Source organism: Stenella coeruleoalba (assembly GCF_951394435.1).
Source record: "Stenella coeruleoalba genome assembly, chromosome: 8".
In the NCBI taxonomy this organism is placed as follows: Eukaryota; Metazoa; Chordata; class Mammalia; order Artiodactyla; family Delphinidae; genus Stenella; species Stenella coeruleoalba.
The window spans coordinates 26,677,261-26,698,658 of record NC_137154.1 but is presented as its reverse complement, the minus strand read 5'-3'; the positions used below and the strand labels follow the sequence as shown (position 1 = coordinate 26,698,658).

The 21,398-nt window shown below is 35.1% G+C and overlaps 2 protein-coding genes across 4 annotated transcripts in view; one reads left to right on the top strand and one right to left on the bottom strand.

Annotated features, from left to right (window-relative positions):
• Window positions 1-12,881, top strand: part of DNAJC24 (DnaJ heat shock protein family (Hsp40) member C24) — a 60,997-nt gene extending 48,116 nt beyond the window's left edge. Inside the window, exons 4-5 of one of the 2 annotated variants that reach the window (XM_079930696.1) lie at window positions 9,027-9,095; window positions 12,733-12,881. In XM_079930696.1, the coding sequence (XP_079786822.1) occupies window positions 9,027-9,095; window positions 12,733-12,863 (200 nt within the window). In that variant the 3' untranslated portion in view covers window positions 12,864-12,881. The remainder of the gene's footprint in view (window positions 1-9,026; window positions 9,096-12,732) is intronic. The other variant, XM_079930697.1, reaches the window with a different exon arrangement.
• A 1,139-nt stretch (window positions 12,882-14,020) lies between these two features.
• Window positions 14,021-21,398, bottom strand: part of IMMP1L (inner mitochondrial membrane peptidase subunit 1) — a 73,446-nt gene continuing 66,068 nt past the window's right edge. For both annotated transcript variants that reach the window (XM_079930694.1, XM_079930695.1), the window contains exons 6-7: window positions 15,036-15,146; window positions 14,021-14,157 (exon numbers count right to left, since the gene is read on the bottom strand). In XM_079930694.1, coding sequence (XP_079786820.1) covers window positions 14,089-14,157; window positions 15,036-15,146 — 180 coding nt within the window. In that variant the 3' untranslated portion in view covers window positions 14,021-14,088. The remainder of the gene's footprint in view (window positions 14,158-15,035; window positions 15,147-21,398) is intronic.

The window sequence follows — 21,398 nt, the reverse complement described above, 5'->3', positions numbered from 1 at the left end:
GATGTTGAACACTTTCTCATATTTCACAGCTCAAAGTTGGTGCTCTTTTGTAAGGAAAGCCTCATAATATTACCTACAACCATTTATTTCTGTAAAAGATCGTTTAAAGGAGCCCTTGAAATCCATATTTTTTGCTTCACAAAAGAATTATCAAAAGAAATAGTCTAGGATAGGTGACCTAAAGTAAAGTACCTGTGTTTTTTCTCCTTCATTTACACTTCTGTATTCTTGGTTGACATTTTAGGGCAGTGTTGGCCAGGCTCATTAGAAAAGCAAACCTAATAAAAGATTAGTAATATTCAGTTTCTAGATATTATGCATTTTGAAAGCAATGTTAACTAGTGAATTTAATCAGTGAGTTCCAGTTGGACATATTTAACTTATTGTTTGTAAGGATGCTTCCAGACTGCTTCCTATGTTCCCTTGAAAGGCATGTAGTTATTCAAGGTTAGGCTTTGCACTTCAGACAACCAGATGAACACTTTGGAAAATCTTTTTAGGATTTATAAAATGTTCATATGAATAATATCTATTGAATAGATTTTTGTGCCTTTATAATTCTTGTGGGGAGTTTTCTCATACATTAAGCGCATTTAAAAACATGTCAGAAATATATCATGAAAAGAATAGGAATCGTGATTCAATAGCTTTGTAGTGTGGTTCACACAGATCTCTGATGTCTAGGTGGCTGTATGGAGTGACACAGCTTATGAGTTAGGTTACTTCACTGTGATCTGAAGAGGAACAGACCTTCAAATGAAGTCAGTCAAATTAAATTATGTTGTAAAAACATAAGTGGATTGTGTCTGGAGTCCTTGCTGGTATATTGTTTTATATTAAGATGTACCTTGTTTCTCTGTTAGTGAATTATTTTGGTGATGTGGTGCCTTCATGCTACACAATTGGCCAAGTGCTTGGATACCCAAGACAGCTGGGCTCTGAAGAGGATTGAGCCAAACGTTGTAAAGTTAGTGTCTTTACGTAAAGCTAATCAGCTATATACTCTCCTTACCTAGATACAAAAGGTCGTTTCAGTTGTTGTATTATACAGTTCACTCCATCCCTTTATTAGGATAAATATTTGAGAATGGGAGATAAATAAGTAAATCTTGGACCAGATGAGGAACGTACCTTAAAACCCCACCAACATTTATGTGTCAGAGAACTGAATCAACATGTAATTTCTTAAATTTAAAATAAAAGTACTTGCTGAAAAGCAAGTTAACACTAAAGACTGATTAACTCCATAAAAAGCGAGTTAATACTTTTAAATGTAGATAATATGAATTTGGGTTATCTGTTTCAAATAATGACTTAAGGCCAGTGGATGTTTGTGTAAATTATGTGCTAAAACTGACCCTTATAAAATACTTGTATTAGTCAGATTAGGGTTTCCATTTATGGTCATATCCGTTTTTCCATTTGATTTTAGGAATTTGAAAATTGGCTATAAAAATGTGCTTCAGGTAAAACTTGAAGATAAGCATCAGGGGGCATGTTTTTTTGGTGACTGTTTCTGGGAAAAGTAAGTATGTGAAATGATGCAGAAAATCCATCTAGACAGTTAGGGACTTGCATTTCTTCAGAGAGGGAAGATAATATAGATAAAACTTTCTGTGAGGGTCCTCTTGCTTCATCTTCTTTGTCATAAGAAGGTGACTGCTCGCATTATTTGTTACTTTTACTTGAATACAAATAACTGCTTTTGCAATGACAATGTATTTTAAGATCATTTCTCAATGATTCTGAATAAAAATTTGGCTAGTTTCAAATAATGCTATAGGAACCTACGGGCAAGATTATAGTTATAATCCTGTAATACTTGGACATAATTGGAAGTTTTGATTTAATAACAGAGAAGATGTAGAATTTTAGGAAGTTTGTGTCTCCATCTTTAACCTGTTTCCCAATTTCTACTCGGGTACTTGACCCGACTGAAATCAATGGGTTCAAAACCAAGACTGGGTCCACCTTTCTCATTGCTTGTTTTTAACCCTCAGACTTGAAATCTTTCTTTCATATTACACTCTGATTACTTCTGGTTTGCTCAATATATAGCCAATGAACTAAAAATGAGTGTTGGCATTTATTCTTCAATGTGTTTTTTTTTTCCCTCTAAGTGATCTTTTTATTCTCACAGCTACCACAATAGACCATACCCAGATTATAACATAGACTCAGGTTACTTCCACAGCTGCTAATTGGCCTTCTCCCATAGTCATTTACATTTTGATTGGTCTAGCTTTCTTTATTCTTACTCTTGTTTAAGAACTTATATAACTACCCACTCCCTAACACAACATTTACCCATTCACATGGAATTTAAATGCGACAGAAGCTCTTAAGTTTGTCCCTAATTACTTCTTCCAGCCTTATCACCAATCACAAACCTAATGTGAATCTTCTCCCCATTCATTTAGGGGTTCCCAAACACATCTGCTTATACTGTTTGTTGTTACTCAGAATACCCTTGCGTTCTGATTCTTCACAGCTTATTCTTTGTTCAAGTTCCAACTCTGGTCCTCCTAGCTCCACCCCCCACAAAAGAAAGCCTCCCCTGACTTTCTAATCTACTGTCATTACGTCTAACCTCTGAATTTAATCCATAAATTATTTTGATTTTTTTTCCCCATCTTTCAGTTCTGTTTGATACTTTGGAAGGACTAAATAATAATATGGACTATGGCTTTGATAATAATAGATCAATTTTAATGGGACTGACAATAGTAAAGTACATCAAACTTCTTAACCCTGTTACAAATCCAGACAAGGTGAAAGTTGCTGCCGTCCTACACTGTGGTACTCGAGGCTCCCCCCACTCCCCACCCCCCAACCATGCAATAATTGAGTCATTTTCCTGTGGTCTGTTATAGACAGGTCAACACAAACATTATGAGTTAATAACAACAGTTAAAATAGCTGTCATTTGTTGAGCACTAGAACTATGGCAATTGTCTTTTAATCATTGTTTAACAACCTTGTAAGGAAGATTTTAATATCTGTTTTCCAGAGAAGGAGTCTGAGGCCCAGAGGGTTTAAGTAATTTGACTAAGGGCACATAGCTAGTAATTGATAAGAGGGGAAACTCAAAGCCGTTCTCTGACTCTTAATCACTGTGCTAGGCTGCCAAGTTTTGAATAGGTGTGTACAACCTACTATTTTAGTTCCAGATAGTCAGGAATGAGGCATATTTGAGGGTCAGAGTGAGAGGCCAGGCTTACTTCTGCTACTGTGTTCTGCCTTTCTGCAGTGAAACATGAAATTCAATTTCCGGGTTTCATTTGGTACCTTTCATGAGCACTGGGTTTCTGTTCAGCTTATGAAAGAACCGTAGTTCTTCAAGTCCATAATTAAGCTCCAAGTTTGTAGTTTTTCTGCAGTATGGAAAGCCTTGCAGTTGTGACTCTTTAATTTCATCTGGGAAAGAATTATAGAGCTTTATGATTTAATGAATAGGTTTCAAGCTAAATGTTGCCTGATTCTGAATCTCTTATCAAGGTAGAGACTGTTCTAAGAACAGAGACTATTAAGGACGAGGAACTGATTTCCTTCAAGTTATTTCCTATATGAAAGACTTAATTATGTATACTGAAATGATTTTTAAGAAGGAGGTGATTGTTTAAAATTAAATTACATGGTTTTAAAGCAGCAAGATACTAATTTAGACCTAAAGGAAAATACTGCAATTGCTTTTAACACACATAGATGACTTCTGTAAGTTTGAAATGAATTTTGTTTTAAATGGCATAAAAATAAATACAGTGCACTAACTGCTAAATGAGAGTGTTCTGGGGACTTGATCACTTGAGTAACACACAACATTGCCACTCTTGAATAGTAGGGACAGAGTTGCAGATAGACTAGATCTTTTGGCCAGTAGTGGGTTGAATGAGACTTTTAGATATCCATAAAGAATAAAGTTTAATTCCTCTTCTCGGTAGCTTTTTGTTGCTGTTGTTTATTTATTTTTACTTATTTATTTGAATTGTAGCTACAGTTAGAAAAGGTTTCCTGGGATTAGGAAGTGTAATTATATAGGCAGCAAACAAAGAGCTGTTTTAGAAATTTTACTGTCATTAGGAGGAAGTTTTAAAAGGCTGGAATTCCATTGTCTGGTAAGAAGTAAGGAATATTTATTGATTCCCAAATGGAGCTGAAAAAAACCTTTCCTCTTTTAGAAAGTTGTGAATGACCCAGCGAGAGCTCTAGTAAGCTTTACTGAACCAAGCTGCTAATAGTTATTTAATGTTATTCTTCAGTGTGAAAGAATCTCCGTAGATTTTCCTTTTAATCTCTTTGAATTGCAGGCTCATAAACCTCTCTGATGAGTCCTGCCAGTGTTTTCTTAGATCCCACTGTTGAGACAATGGAGCCACAGAATTCTTTCACTTCTTGTTGTCAGACAAATCCAATAGAACACAAGGTCAGAAGGGCCTATACTTCTAAAGGTTGAAAGATTCTTTTTCAAGTAACCACATAAATTATTTGATTTTATCATTATATTGGTTGGGAATCTCTCTTTAACGATGGTGCATTGCTTTCTACATGTAAGTAAATCTGGAAGTTTTTCTTGTCTCCATATTTGCTTAAGCTTGTGAGCACAGTACAGGTTGTGCATAGACCTTAACGTTCCTAGATATGTTAGAAAAAGCTGAACCCATTCACTTCAAAAGAATTAGGAATCATGTAGTGACATTGGACTAAAAATGGAGTTTACCAAATGCCAGGCAGTGCTCTTCTTTCCAAAGGGCAGTTTTTAGGTTTTTTAAAAAATTACTACCATTCTGTAGCTAAGATTCCAGATTTAAATCTTGGATCTGTTTATTTAATTAAATCACTTTCTAAGTCAGTTTCTGTTTTCTCATGATTTTTGGTAGTATCATATTAAGGAGGACTTTAAGATAGGGTTTACATTTTCAGATGCCTATTACACTATTATAATGAGCAAAAATATTTATAATATGTAAAACTCAAAAGAAAACGAACTTATGTCTTTTACAGATGCAGTGCCTGATTAGTAGATAATAATCAAAGCTAATTACAGGGTTCCTGTGCGTTACTTTAAGGGCTAGGGAGGAATTAAGTTTTCTAATTGTATCTACAGTGGTGGACAAGCAGAGATCATTGTTTAAAAAGAAAAAAAAGAAACATTGATTAGTTTGAGTTCCTTCCTTGTAATGGTAGTGGGGGGCGGGGAGTTGCTGTTGCCCCATTCGCTGGACACCTGCCTCTCAACAAAAGATGGTGGTCTCCTCCCTGCCCCCCGCCCCCGCGCACTTAGATTCACCTTTTCCTTGTGAGTACCCTCTCCGCTCATCATACAGTTCTCCAGGGATCCAATTTCCCCCTGACTTAATCACCCTCAGCCTTTTGCAGAAGTTGTTAGATTATGGTCCTTTCAAAGGATACACACTTTCTTACGGAGCTCTTTACTTCGTTCCCCTAACTTTTCTTTCCTTATTTCTATTTAAAAATATAGCCATTAGAGTTTCAACACTATACGTAAACCTTTTTATTGAAGTATAGCATACATACAGAGGAATGCACCAATCCTAAGTGTACAGCCTGATGGATTTTCACAGTAAACACACCCATCTAACTAACCAGCACCCCAGCAGGCCCCTGTAACTTTTTCCAGTCACTACTCACTCTCCCACGCCCGACATCACAGGATAGTTTTGCCTGTTACACTTCACATAATGGGGATATCATACAGTATGCAGGTGTCCTCCACTTTTCAAAAATTTGCTTTACTCCACTTCGCTTTCATGAAAGACCTACATTAGTACCTGCTTTCACTTAATGGAAAGAAATCCTAAGTGGATGTTCACCTTTATGAAAAGAGGTGAAAAGTGAAAACAGTGTTCAGCATTTGCTTTGCGGAGAGCCCCAAGCGGCCAGAGCGGCACTGCCAACCTCTCTCCCTGGGAACTACATTCAGCATCAAGCCACCATAGCTTTGAACTGTGTCTGTGAGCATCTGTGCTTTATCTTGAATTATTTTGTGCATCCGTTAGCAAGATATGTCTTGAGGTAATTTCTTCTTTGCTTTACCTATTTTGCCTTACAAAAGGTTTCATAGGAAAGCTCTACTTTCAGATAGCAGGGGAAGCCTGTGTTCACTCTTGTGTCAGATACTGACTTTTTTTTTTTTTTTCCGGTACGCGGCCCTCTCACCACTGTGGCCTCTCCCGTTGCGGAGCACGGGCCCCGGACGCGCAGGCTCAGCGGCCATGGCTTACGGGCCCAGCTGCTCCGCGGCACGTGGGATCCTCCCGGACCGGCACGAACCCGTGTCCCCTGCATCGGCAGGCGGACTCTCAACCACTGCGCCACCAAGGAAGCCCAGATACTGACTTTTAAAACCAGAATCCCCACAAAACTTGGACTGTGTGCATATAGTATTGAATAATCAGGTCAATATGTAGATGTTTAGATAGGCACAGAACAGGAGAAATTTTAATATACTCCTTTTAACTCTGACCTTGGGTAAAGTACTAACCATTTTTATGTTCTGTTTTCTTTCCCTTTTACCATGAGATATGGTCTAAACTGATCTTTCAGCTAAGAAGTAGTTAGCTAAAATAAAGTTTCTGTACAGAAAGAGGAAAAAAATAATAAAAATGTAAAAGCCACTCTTTGGAGTAGGTGGAATAATAGAAAGTGTTCCACATGAAATAGTAACTAGGGAGAATAACAATAGCTTCCTAGTAGAGAAGCAGAACAATACAAACCTGACTTGCTTGGCAGTTATATTTGCCAGTTATTTCTCATTAATTATTTTAAAATAAACATGGCATAATGGATACTTATGAATGGGTTGTCTTTTTTAACAATTAATGTATTACAGGTGTCCAAGATAGGTTAGATTAAGGTTTATTCATCTTGTCATTACCTCTGCCTTGTCTGATTTGCTCTGATTTCAAAATTACTTAAGATATCTGTAAGATACCCTGGAATGTATTTCCCCTAACCAAGCTCTATTAAGTGCCAATTACCCCCATTCTTCAATTCTAAAACAGTGTTTCATTTCTGCATTCAAGCAGATTATCTTGGTCCTTCTGAGTAAGAAATTGAAACATGTGATAAAAGTCCATGAGACTTTTAGATAGAATTTTTTTTAATTTGGAATACTGAATAACCTATAACCAAGTAAACTTTATATAGAATGTGGAAATTAAATTGTTTTGTTCAGAAACTACCTCTCATACTGATACACTTTGCATAGGCTATTCAGTGGACACACAGAGATGGAAGAACCACCCCTGACCACTTCGCAGAAGTCTTTATCTTTGGGTTTTAGAACAGTTTAATAGACTTAGTACCCAGTAAATATGAAGTGATATAATATTTGACATACCTTAATAGAAAAGCATGGTGAGTTCAAAATATTGTATAATCTTTTCATCTATTTTAAAATTGTGTAACTCACCAATAAATTTTGAACAGGCAGTTATTAAATATAATTAAATCGCAGGCATTCACACAACGGAACAAAGGGAAGCATTCTCAGCAAGTGAACAAGAGACTAGTGAGACAGCTAAAGAAAATTTCATTGGGGTGGGGGGTGGATTTTAGTAGTTTCTTTTAAGCATTGACTTCTAGAAGAACAATACAAGCATACAGGAAGTACAGCGTGCCTTTAAAAACAAAGACAAGAGATTCTCATATATAGTTGCTTTCTTTGTCCTACAGTACACTTGCTTTAAGTAAGAGTGCATGCTTATACTACCTAGACCATATTCCTACTAAATTTAGGTGGCATTCCCGGTTTCTTTGGACCTTCCCTCCGTAGGGAAAACTTTGGCCCAGGAAACAGCAGTGGAACATCAACACAGAAAGGTTGTGTTGCGTGGCTATTAAAAATATTTTAAAATAATTATTCCTGGGCTTCCCTGGTGGCACAGTGGTTAAGAATCTGCCTGCCAATGCAAGGGACATGGGTTCGAGCCCTGGCCTGGGAAGATCCCACATGCCGCGGAGCAACTAAGCCCGTGCGCTACAACTACTGAGCCTGAGATCTAGAGCCCGCAAGCCACAGCTACTGAGCCCACGTGCCACAACTACTGAAGCCTGCGTGCCTAGAGCCCGTGCTCCACAACAAGAAGCCACGACAATGAGAAGCCCGTGCACCACAACGAAGAGTAGCCCCCACTCACCACAACTAAACAAAGCTTGTACACAGCAACGAAGCCCCAACACAGCCAAAAGTAAATAAATAAATAAATTTATATATTAAAAAAAAACTAGTTTAAAAAAATTATTCCTTTAAGTTACCTATTACTTTGTTGTGAGGAATTAAAAATCAGATGACTAAAAGCCCCCTTAAATTTGGTTAGAGCCTTATTCTTTAAGGCACTTTTAGCCTGATCTCAGTTGATTGGAAGAACACCCTTGTATTAGTTTGCTCTGTCTGCCGTAACAAAATGCCATAGACTGGGTGGTTTAAACAACAGAAATTTATTTCTCACAGTGCTGGAGGCTGAAAAATCCAAGATTGAGGTGCAAGTTGATGAAGATCCTGGTCAGGTCGCTTTCTGGCTTGCAAAGGACCACTTTCTTGCTGTGTCTTCATATGATACTTTCCTCCGTGCGTGTGAGTGGGGAGAGACCTCTCTCTTCGTCCTCTTATAAGGCCATCAATTCTATCAGATTAGGACCCCACTCTTATGACCTCATTTAACCTTAATTACCTTCTAAAAGGCTTATTTCCAAATACAGTATGTTGGGAGTTAGGGCTTCAACATAAGAATTTTGGAGGTGGGACATAATTCAGTCCAGAGTGACCCTTCTAAAGTAGATAATTTGATATACATAAGGTTAAAAAGCTAGTAAAATATTATAACTGAGGTTCAAATATAGTTATTTTTTACCTGACTCCACACTGTCTTTCTTAGTCACAAATATAGTAAGCTAAGTTTTTATATAATTAGAATTGTAGTGACCAGGCTGGACTTGCCTTCTTAGCATTCTTCATGGTTATGATTTAAGTATCAAAATTAAGTGTCTCATTCTGTATTTTACAGAAGATGATCTAAGAAATATGGGACCAGTAGATGCTCGAGTATATCTTGAAGAAATGTCTTGGAATGAAGGTTGGAATTATTTTTTTCTCTTGATTACAATCAGGAAAAATATTAGGGACCTCCTATAAGAAAAAAACCATAGGATGTTCGGAAATAACAGCTTGGCTTTCTATATATATGTGGGTGTTTTTGTTTGGAATCTTTTTGTTTCATTCTAAACTTCAGTTATTGATGTCCACTTATGTGACTCATTTCCAGTTATTTTCCTATCCTAATTAGATGTTAGGTACTTAAGATTTCATATGGTTTTCTTTTTTAAACTACTTTGATTTTTTGTTTACTCTCCATCTGTATAACAGGGAATATAGTCAAAGGAGATAATTTTTTCCATCCTATGTTGACACTTAAGATGAATTCCTATTAGAATATATGTTTATTTTTGTTTCTTTATATGGAATGATAAATTGTCAGAGCAAGGATTTTAATGTTATACATGTTATACTCTTCTACTTGGAGCTTGATGTTTAACCTCCTTTTTTGATTATGTCTTAAGTGGAAAAGAAAAATCTGTCACTCCCTTTTACCTACCATGAAGTCGTATCTTTTTCCCCTTTCCTATTAATAGAATTTAAAAACTTAAATCTAACTTAATTTTCCATTCTTCAGATTAGTTCTGTGAATTGCTCTGGTTAGGTTTTATTAAGTTCCTTTTTTTAAAAATGGAAGCCATGAATACCACAATTCCATGTTTCTCTGGGCAAATGAAGAAGTCTTACTGTTTTCTAGAATTTTATATACTCTTAGTCCTATAACTGTATTATTCAGCCTGGGGGTTTATAAAAATTTATTAGTAAGTGTGGATAAGTAGAAGATAAACAGCCTGTCCTTTCCGAAACCAAGTTTACTGGAATATTTTTTAATGGCAAATTCTTAGCTTAGTGCTCTTAGGAAGTTGGGTCACAAAGCTATATTGACTTAGAAGGGGAATCATGTTTTTGCCTATGAGCCACTCTGCTCCTAAACTGCCAAATGAAATCCTGGAGTAGAAATTCTTATTTGCAGTGAATGATTGGAAAACTGAGATTTTGTGTAACTGGGGCTCCCGGGGTTCATGATAGTTTCATCAGAGTAAACAGGAAGAGCTACTGCTGTGAAAATAGAATACACTAGTGACACTGATTTCACTGCTACTTTGTGAAGGGGATAGATTAGAACATGTTTATCAGGGGGACTTGCCCAGCTAAGTAATATTTTTTGAAAATACAGTATTGCCAGCTTATCAACCAGTATATGTGTGTGTGTGTCCATCTCTTATTGGACAAATTAGTTCCTCTTGTTGTAGTTGATATGACTAATATGTTTTGTTACTAATGATTCCTGATAATATTAAAACAGTGAAAACTGGTTTTTGTAATTTTTACTTCTTTAGTAAAATTTTAAAAATATAATCAATTTAAGATTTTATTTTAAATTAAGACTGTGGATTAGTGTGGTTCAAGAATCTGTTCAGTCAGCAAATATATGGGCTTTTTGATAACAAGTGAAAATGCCAAGACATTGAAAGACATATACAACATGAAATCAAGAATTATCATAAATGTTATTGTCCTTGGTGCTCCCTAAAGTAAACTTGACAGTGAAGACGATAAAGAAGCATCCCAGCTACAGCCAATGAATCAGTTATAAGCAGCTACAGTTCATCTTAAAAGTATAGGATGTTCTTAGATACTTATTTAAATTAAGGGTTTTTTATCACTGTAAAGATAGAAATAGTCCTTATCCTTATGAGAGAAAATAGTAACAGCTACATGAAGCTATTATTTTTGCAGGAATGTTTAAAAACTGGTCATGTGAGTTTTGCAGTTGAATTTGCAATTTGGAATTGTTCTGTGCGATTGCAAAGAGCAGCCTTGGCAGATGAAAGTACATAAAAAGTGTGATCAACTGGACTAGCAAAAGCATTTGATGATTCCTTCATGGGCGCTTTCAGAATAACCTTGGAAGGTGAAGATCCAGAATAGGGGAAAAGTGGATGAAATCCTACATGATAAACATAGCCAAATTATCAGCTTCTGGGTCCAGGAACAGTAGGAAATGATGCATTTTACTATGCTTAAAAGGCATACCTGAAGAACTATTGAGAGACTGAAGTTAGCCATTCCCCTTACAGTTAGTCTCATACAGCTTGGTTGTTTTGCCTTCATTCAGTGTATTTAAAATTATGATTTCTGTGAAGGTATCACTTTAAGTGATAGTAGAATAATTTAAGAAGAAATTTAAAAATATGTGAGTTTTAGTGAGCATTCACATTTGGAATCATCTATGACAAAACTCCACAGTAGCCCATGGTGGCCTCTGCATCATTTACCAAGCACATGTCACCTCAGATTGTTTCTCAGTGTTCACTGAGGTGGTGAAAAAACAAGAGGGAGATTTAGCTCCAGAAAACCAATGGTTAGAATATGTATTTTTAGGCAATTTAATAATAAAATAGTTCACTTTGAAAGCATGCTCTATTACACATATATGTTGGCTCAGATAGGGAAGATGTGTTTTAAAATTCAAGATTAAGTTATTTTTCTTTATAGAGAAAAAAGACATTGTGGTGAAAAATGAAAAGCAGGATTGTGAATTAATGTTTTCCTTACTGATAAAATAAACATGTAAAGCTGGCTTATTTAATTGCTTGTTTTTCCAAGACCAAAGTTGATTAGAGAACAAATCCAAGGCAGTTGAATATTTTTTCTTTTTCTTTTCTTTTTCTTTTCATGGCATATGATGAGATCTAAGTGTTAAAAAATGAAGTTTGAGAATTGAATGAAGATACTTGATTGTAAGAAATTATATCTTTAGAGATTTAGTTCATTTATCTCTAATTTTTTTTATGACAGTAGTAAAATAATGAGATCAGTAATTACTTTTCTTTGACAGTCACTCCTCAGTGACAGTAAAATGGAATAACCAGTGGATCAGAGATTCTTTCAGTTAAAAGACAAAGTATTTCAACTTCCTAGGAAGATGAAACTTATAAAATTTCCCCCATTCGTAGGCAGAACGTTGCACCATATTGCCTCCTTTGGGCATCTTTCAGTGATTGTCCTTTTGGTTCCTAAATCATTTGTAAACACCAAACAAACAGGTACACACACATAGCCCCCACAGAAAGGACACCACAGTATATGTCTATACATTTAAGTCAGGATTCTTGAAATAGTGTGATACCCGAACAGACAGGATTCAAATGCTGAACCTGATAAACAGTCAAGTCAGCGGTTTTCTCTGAAAGGATATACTACTGGCAAAGGCATGCTCCTTAACAATAAGACAGCTAGGGCTGTTTCTCTTCTTCCTTCACAATAATATTTTGACAACCGCATTGTTCAGAAGAATGTAAAATTTACATGAATCTTAAGAAAACAGAAGACTTCAAATAAATTTCATTGGTCACTTCTGAGCATCTGCTCTCCCCTACAGGATCTTTGGTCTATTGTTTCATACCCTCAATACATTTCCTCCACAGATAAAGATTTTTTAGTAGATAATTTTTAGAAACACTGCCCCTATATGAGAAATTTTTTCAAGTTCTCATTTAAATATATTTTATATTGACTGATCTTTTTTCTTTTGCAGTTTCTGTGGAATAGCTGCATTTTTTAAAAAGGTATTAACAAAGTAGTTACATGTAAGCATTTTGTTTTCTTTGCAGATGATCATTCTTTTTCTCTGAGTTGTCGATGTGGTGGAAAATACAGTGTTTCCAAGGATGAAGCAGAAGAAGTGACGCTGATTTCTTGTGATATGTGTTCACTAGTTATAGAACTCCTTCATTATCGCTGAGATTGTTCACTAAGTGGAATTCTTTAGTGTATTCAGACACATGGAGGAAAATCTACTCCACCTTTGTCCATTCAGGCAAATGTATAAAGCTGATTAAAAAAAAAAAGGATTCTTTTTTGTCAGCTCTATTATTTGCAGAAAAAAATATAAGACTGTCGAAGTCCACCTAGATTAATAGAAAATTAATTTCATTATTCATATGTATTTACATTTTATATTTACAGATCGCTAAGAAAGGGGGCTTGAATTAAAAATTATATTTAGTGAATTCCCATCTGAGAAGTTTATTATTGGTGCATTTTCTCCTTGGTACAAAATATAAGAATTTTCCTTTCTTCATATAAGTGTGTCTCATCTTTTAATGGGTCACAGTATCGTCATAATCCTTTATAGTTGCTAAGTTTTTGAAGTAACATATTTCTAGCTGCTAAAGTTATAGGCCTTTTGTACAACTATTTCAAATCTCAGGTCATTAGAATTAAGTTAGAATCTTCGTGAATAACATGTGAGCCTAGCTCTCCCATGATGAAGGCTATGGATATTCATGAGTTATTTCAAAGTCAGTAAAGTGAAATGGCAACCGGAGAAAGGAGGAGAGCCTTGGAGTCAGAAAACCGTGGCCACTGCGTTGCTGGTATGATGAAGTGGACTTTTTTAATGTGTTATTATTGATTATAGTAAAGCTTTTATTTTTCTATATATTTAATATTCTATGGACCGTATGAGTCAGAACTCATTTAAAAAATTTTAAGGAATCCTTTATGGGATCACTGAAACATTCTTCCTTAATTTCAAACGAGTAAGCCAAGCATGTGACTTAGCAGCTTTTCATTAGGTCAGACGCTTGGTTTATTGTTGGTGTGGACTTATAAGACTAGTTAGTACTCTGCCTTGTAAATGTAGCTAAAGTATGAGGCATATTCAAGAGGAGTAAATTACCTTCCTTATACCTGTACAACCAAAAATTTGAAAGTGAGGTTGTTCCAGGTTTTCCCTAAAAATATTTTCGTATCAGAATTTAGATGACTTATTTTGGATTACACTTTTATCCATATATTTTGAACAAATATAGCTTGCAAGAGTGTGTGTTGCTTATTCTTTACATTTAACAATTAAAAATAACTCAAACTGAATAGCAAATAGTTTATTAGTAAGTACATGGTTTCAGTGACAATAAATTCACTTTAGCAGAAGACAATAATCAAATCAAAAGAATAAATGCTTGCTAATCATCAGAGAATCTGTGGCCATTAGGACTGTCACGTAGAAATCCAAAATCACTCAGAGGCCAAATCTGTAAAATCAAAATGTGATTGAAGACAATTAGTAAAGTGATATTATAGCATCATCACATTCCCTTCTTTTTTTCATTCATCCTTTTCTCTATGCCGTATAATTAAATGCTTTCTCCTTATTCTTCAATCAAGAACAGATTTTCTACTTCAAAATAAGACTGTAGAAAGTAAACCTGTATGTGTATGTATTTAACCTCTAAAGTTTGGAACATTCAAACATTATACTAGAAAATAATACGTGTGTAGTGTGTATATGTTTGTTTTTTCTTTCACTATCGTCAGAGTTAACTGTAAACCTACGTACTTGAATATAACATCTGCTTAAGTGTAAAAAATCCTGTAAATTATCCAACAGCCCCAAACACTCATGTCTGTTTTTCTCCTGACTGCTTGTGGCAAAAAGGAAAAGCCAGTGAAAACAATAATCTTTACTATTACATTTACTACAACCATGATAAGTGCATTACTCACTATACTTAACTGGGATATCCCTGCATTCCAGCTAGTTGCTAGATTGCTCTTCTGCAAATGCATATTAATATACGCCCTGGGTATGAATATGGTTGGAAAAGTTGTATGAGAGAAAAGTAAATTTTTGGAGAGTCAAATTAAAAGCTTCTTATGCTACAACTAATCTGAACTTTATTTTTCAAACAAAAATTATTCTCAATTACCTGTCATAATGGGGGAGTGGTAATGTTTATAGCTATGAAGGCCAACATGTTCATAAAGTGTAGTAGTCATTGCAACAGTTTTATATCCACTGACAGCCTAAAGATTTCAGTTCTTCTGAAAGGAACTTTTTTTTTTTTTTGGTTTTGTTTTTTTTCCCAGCTCAGAGAAGAAAGCCTGCATTTTAAGCAGAAAACAGTAGTACCTTAAAGAAGATACGTCCTCTTATTAGTCCATATGGAACAGGTCCATAGTACCTGGAATCTGTAGAATTCTGTAGATTATCACCTTCTAACCACACATGACCTGTTGGCACCTAGAATTATAGAAGAAAGCAGCCCCTTTAAAAAAGAAAAACAAATCTGGGTACTATAAATAAAAAATCATGTCTTTTGGAGGTAGGGAGAAATGTCCTAAAGTTCTCTTTTATAAAATACATTCAAACCCTATAATTTGCATTTTTGCTGTTATTTCTTGCATAATAAAATAACTTTTACTAAATATTAATAAGTAGTATTAATATTTCAACTTTTAAAAAGACCTATCTTTTTTGCCATATGGTTCCCAAACATTAATTTGTTATGCAAACCCCAAACTGAGGTTATAAGAGATCAAAACAGTGTGACAGGGTCATTAATTTAATAGACTTCAAAAGAGGTCATTAGGATGCTGACTGAAAATGTGCCCTCCTGTCTCAATAACAGCATAAGCAGGGCAGCCACTCACTCAGCAACATCCTGGGGCCAATAGCAAGGCCAGACCTATTAGAATGCTCATGATGAACTAAATGGTAATTGATTGTGACATCAATTACAAATAATCTCATCATTTTATTGGAGTGGGCTTGTCAGAATTCTAATTAAGATCCTTGTTCTGCCTTTGTACAGGCCATATCTTCAATGCATTATACTTCAATAATGACCATCAAGAACTAGAAGGACCTATTATAAAATCATCAGTTGTAAAATTAATGATGGTGACCTTCTACTAAATGAAAAGATCCCATCTTCTATATGTCTTGTTATTAACTGGGATATAACATAAATTTAAATTTTTACTCAGTGACAATCCTAAGTATATTTAGGACAGAACACATTACTTACAAAAATGCCCACTGTGATATGAGATATTTGCCCGTTAATGTCTGTTCAATATAAACTTTAAAAATTACTCTTCAGTAACAATCTTCAAAATTGCATTTTAAAGTTTCTTTTTTATAGGTTTTGTTACCCAAGAAAGTTGAATTATTGACCAGACCAAAATGATCTATGGAAAGGAATTAATTTTCACTATTCTTTTGACTGATTATTACTTGGGAACCTTATGTGAAGAAAAATATTCATCTTAGGTTTAATAAGAAATGACCAGTTTTTTAAAATGTCACAAAATTTTTAAAAACGACTTTTAGAGCAGTTTTAGGTTCACAGCACAGCTGAGAGGAAGGTACAGAGATCTCCCATATACCTCCTGCCCCCACTCATGCACGGCCTCCCCAGTACATCCCCACTAGAGTGACATGTCTGTTACACTGACATCATCATCACCCGACGTCTCATGGTTTACCTTAGGGTTCACTCTTGGTGTTGTACATTCTATGAATTTGGACAAATGTATGACGTGTATCCACATCACAGTACCATACACAGTATTTTCACTGCCCCCCAAATCCTCTGTGATCTGCCTATTCATTCTCCCCCCCATCACCCCTGAATTACCTTTTGGAAAAATAAATTTATACAAGCACGTAAAATTTGAATTACACTTTATTTAGAGATTATATAATTTTGAAATATATAATTTTGGAATGTCTTACATCATGTAGAAATATTAGCCAAAAATGAATCAAGTTACTTATTTTCATTTAGATACACTTAAATGTTAAATCTATTTGTAGAGTAAGGATAAAGTTTTTTGAAAGAATATCAGATATTGTAAGATCATTAACTTCTACTAGTGGAACTAGTTGTAGGTTCTAGGGCTAATAGCAAGGTTCATTCCTACCTATATAATAAGTAGATTTATATGTAGTGAAGCATAAGGCTGCTCAAATAGAAAAATGAGTACATCTCAGGTTACAGATGAAAAGAACAAAATAGTGTATTTGGAAAAGGTAAAATAAGTCATTAAATATATTCTGAAGTACTGCCTTGGGAGAAACTACAATGTGAACATCTTGGGTGTCTAAATTTCCATAGTTTTTCATTAACGTGTGTTTGTTCCTGAGTTCTAAAAATAGGTAACATATACGAATCGTTAAATACAATTATAAAGTTAGGGACACCAATAAAAGCAAAGGAGAACAAAAATCAAAAAACGAATAAAGATACTAACGATCCAGCAAGATCTTTTTTTGCCTGTCCGATTGATCCAATATACATTTCCTTTCTCCATGAAGCTTTTCCCTATGTTGCCTGCACATACCAAATACTCTAGATTGTTTAAAACACTTAAAGTCTGCCCTACATGGGGCTCTGGAACATAACATCCTCTTACATGCTTGGCTTTTGTGTATGTCTACTATTTTATGACTGAAAAAGCCAACAGACAATAATCATGTCATGATCTTAAATCTTTACAACACCTAAACCAATATTGGAACTCAAATATTTGTTGGTGATTAGTATTAGTTAAGTAGAAATTCTTGTAAAGCACACTTTCGTGGCAGTTATGACCTAAGTTTCTTCCAAGTTTAGATAAATACAGTGATGAAGTATTATCTCTGGTATAGTAAAGTTAACAAGAACAGAAAGGAATCTGCTAAGAGAGACCCAGAACATACCACCAGAAACCTTTGGAGGAGTGTGACCCAGGCTGTTCACACCTAGTCCTTGACTACAAGGGGTGGAACAAAAGGGAGGAATAGTAACACAAACTAGTGTTTATACATACTTTTCTGGTCATTTTAATTTAAACACACACACACATTTGATCCTTAAAACAATCTGTGAAGTACAGTTACTGACATTTAACAGAAGTAGGTTCAAATATGGAACATGCTACCTCTTACTTACCTGAAGCCCATATATGCTAATACCCATGCATCCATTCATAGCAAAGGAATAACCTTTACATCTTAAGACTTCAATGTTTGATATAAAGTACAGACACAAGGAAACAACCTCATCACTGATGGTACCTTTAATAAGAGCTTCTCTATAAATGGGAAAACCTCTGAGTGTGAGTCTTAAAATCAAAGCAGTCACCTTTGCTGATCTACCTCTCTGTCACTTATTTTCCTAGTAAAAAACTCATTATGTTTGCAGTTACTCCACTTTTGAAACACATACTTATTTTTGATATGGGGTAAGGGTGTACACTTTAAAATCAATTTTAGAGGTATACTTTACAGTAAAATGTGCTCATTTTGTTTCGACACTAGTTTTGAAAAATGTGCATTCCTGTGTAACCGCCAACCACAATCAAGATGTAGAACATTACTACTATGCCCAAAAGTTCCCTCCTTTTCCAGTCCACCTCCCACCCCTACACCTCGTCCCAGGCAACTAGTGATGTTTCCTGTTTACTAGAGACTAGTTTTACTAAAGTTCATATAAGTGAGATTGCACAGTACATAGTATTTTGTGTCAGGCTTTTGTTCAGCAGTTTTTAAACGATTAATACATGTTGTATGTATCAGTCATTCATTGCTTTTTACTGCTGAGTATATCCCATTGTAAATCACAATTTCTTTCCATGAACCTGTTGATGGATGTTTGTGTTGTCTGCAATTTTGGGCTGTTACAAATAAAGCACTATGAACGTTCATGTATAAGTCTGTTTCTTTTCAGTAAATATGTAGGGGTAGAATTTCTGGGTCATAAGTGTACGCTTAATCTTAAACTTTTCCAAAGTAATTATACCATTTTACACTCCCAACAGCAATGTATGAGTGTTTCTGTTGCTTCACAACCTTGGTATTTTCAATTAAAAAAATTTTTGCCATTCTAGTAGGCTATTGGTGCCACATTGTGGTTTTCATTTGCATTTCTCTGATAAGTATTTTTTCTTGTACCTATTAGTGTATCTTTTGTGAAATGTCTATTTAAATATTTGCCCATTTTTAAAATGGATTATTCTTATTCATTTTAAGAGCCCTTTATGTATCTTGAGTACAGGTCCTTTGACAGGTATTGCAAATACTTCTTCCCAGTCTGGGATCTTTTCTTTTGCAATTTTTAATCTGCTGTAAAGACGATATATTTTTAGGCTCTAAAAATTTCACTTGGTTCTTTTTTATATTTACCATTTCTCCCTCATTATGTTCATCCTCTAGATCCCTGAAAATATTTATAATTGGTGTTTTAGAGCACATGACTGTTAATTCCATTATGTCTCATTTCTGGATCTGTTTTTCTTCTAGTTGTGGGTTACATTTTCCTACTTCTTCACATATCTAATAATTTGTTATTGAGCTGAACATTCATTTGTTGAGTGGATTTTGTTCTCTTTTTAGAGAGCACTGAATGTTGAAGAGGTCTGTTTGGTTTTTGGAAGGTGGTTAAGTTAGCTGTGGAACAGCTTATTCCTGTCAAGCCTTGTTTTTAAGCGTTGGGTCTCTCTCACACTGTAAGGGCTAGTCTAACTCACTCCTAAGGCATGATATTCCAGGGTCTCTATGGAATGCTCTAGATATTTAATGAGATCTGTCCACTGTGGCTGGTCAGAACTCAAATGACAGCCCTGTGTGAGCTCTGGGAATTGCTTGGCTGCTGCCAATAGCTGTTTGGTGCTCAGTCTCTAACTTTCACCATAAGCAGGCACAGTTTAGTGTTCAGCCCCAAAACCAAAAGAATACTCTACATAGATTGCTGGAGATCATTCTGTAGCTCTTTTCTCCCCGGTGGTTTGATGCATAAATTCCAACCACTTAAACTTCCCTATACCCTAATCTCTGTCTCTTCAACTCAGCAAGACCACTGTCCTTTGTTTGAATTTTCCTCCTCGCACCTTCTGAAAACTGCTTTAAGGCAGAAGTTAGGGAAAGTATAAGGCTTGCCTTGTTTGTTTCCCTTCTCTCAGGAATCCGTCTTGTACTGCCTGCTGCGCATTGTCTGAAAACTGTTTTACATAGTTTGTCCAGTTTTCTAGTTCTTTATGGCAGGAGGGCAAGTTCAGCCACAGTTACTCCATAATTGCCAGATGTTCAAAGTATCTAATATTTAAAGTCTTATTTTTTAGCATACCTCATAACAGTATGAAGAAAATCCTTTTGGTGAGAACTAAAGTTCTTGATGTAATTAAAGTGTGCCTTTGGCATCTCTGCCTTGCATCCCCTTCAGTGGCATGCCCTGTGTGTCCTCATTTTACCCTTTCCCTATCAAAATCTCTAGAAAAGATTCGCCAAACTCAGCATGCAATTATGTATAAACAGATAAGTTCAGTATGGTATTGCTTGTATCTCAAAATTGGCGACAGTATAAATATTTGTCAGTAGGCAGATGTTAAACAGTTTATTTACAGAATAGTAGACAGCTAATAGACTGACATGAATACAGTCAGTGAAAAAAATAAGTTACAGGGCTTACTTAGGTATAATTACTTTTTTAAAAAAACACAAAATTTTGTTTTATGTATTTCAAAATTTACATTTTTGTGACCAGTATGTATTAAATAATTTTAAAATATATATATGCACATACACATACATGTGTGTCTTAATATGACTAGCCCTTTCAGTAATACTTGTACTTTTTAAAAATGGAACATTGTCCATCACAATGCAGGTTAGGAAGAGCTTTATTGAAGTAAAAAAAAATTTTTTTTTTTTTATCTGTGGTAATGTGGTAAGAGAGTGACCTAACTTCCAATCCGTATAGCAGGCTCTGCTTCTTTATACAGTACAAGTAAATGACTGCAATTACAGCACTGTCACCAGACCTCGGGATAACTAAAATATTAGTCTAGCTAAGAACTCATTTATTTAAATAAATATAAAGTACAACACATTTTTGGTATGGGTCCAAAACTTAAAACCTGACCTTTCTGGTCAGGTGAGTGGAGTGGAGTAAAGCAAGGAACAAAACAAAAATTTCCTTTCTAACTCAAAACACAGTTATTGTCTGTTGGATTAACCTACTGGTTATCACTAAATTCAAAATTCAAACCAGATAAAACAATTCTATAGCAATATTATAATAAAATAGATTAAAATATATTTTTAAAATGTATTTTTAAAAAGCTGTTATAACTTTCCAATTAAAGTAGAAAAGAACTCAAATAAACACTTAAAAAAATTATAATAAATGCTTTACAAATGCCCCAAAATGGAAGTCCTAATTCCATGTCTTTGTTCATTCTCATAACCAAAACTTTTAAAAAGTTAATTACTTTTCATCTCTGTATTTTTGGAAATACGCCATGCCAACTTGAATGAATGCATGAGACTGAATGAGAATGTATGAATATATGTTTACAATGAATGCCACCTAGAAATGTTTTCTTTTGCTCAAATCTGAATTTTCCCAGGGTCTCAGATATAACTAGCTTTAGGAATAACTTTTAAAGCAGTAAAAGAACGCTTAAATCATTCTTGGTTTTTCCTTTCTACGTCAGAGGTTTACTTCCTGAG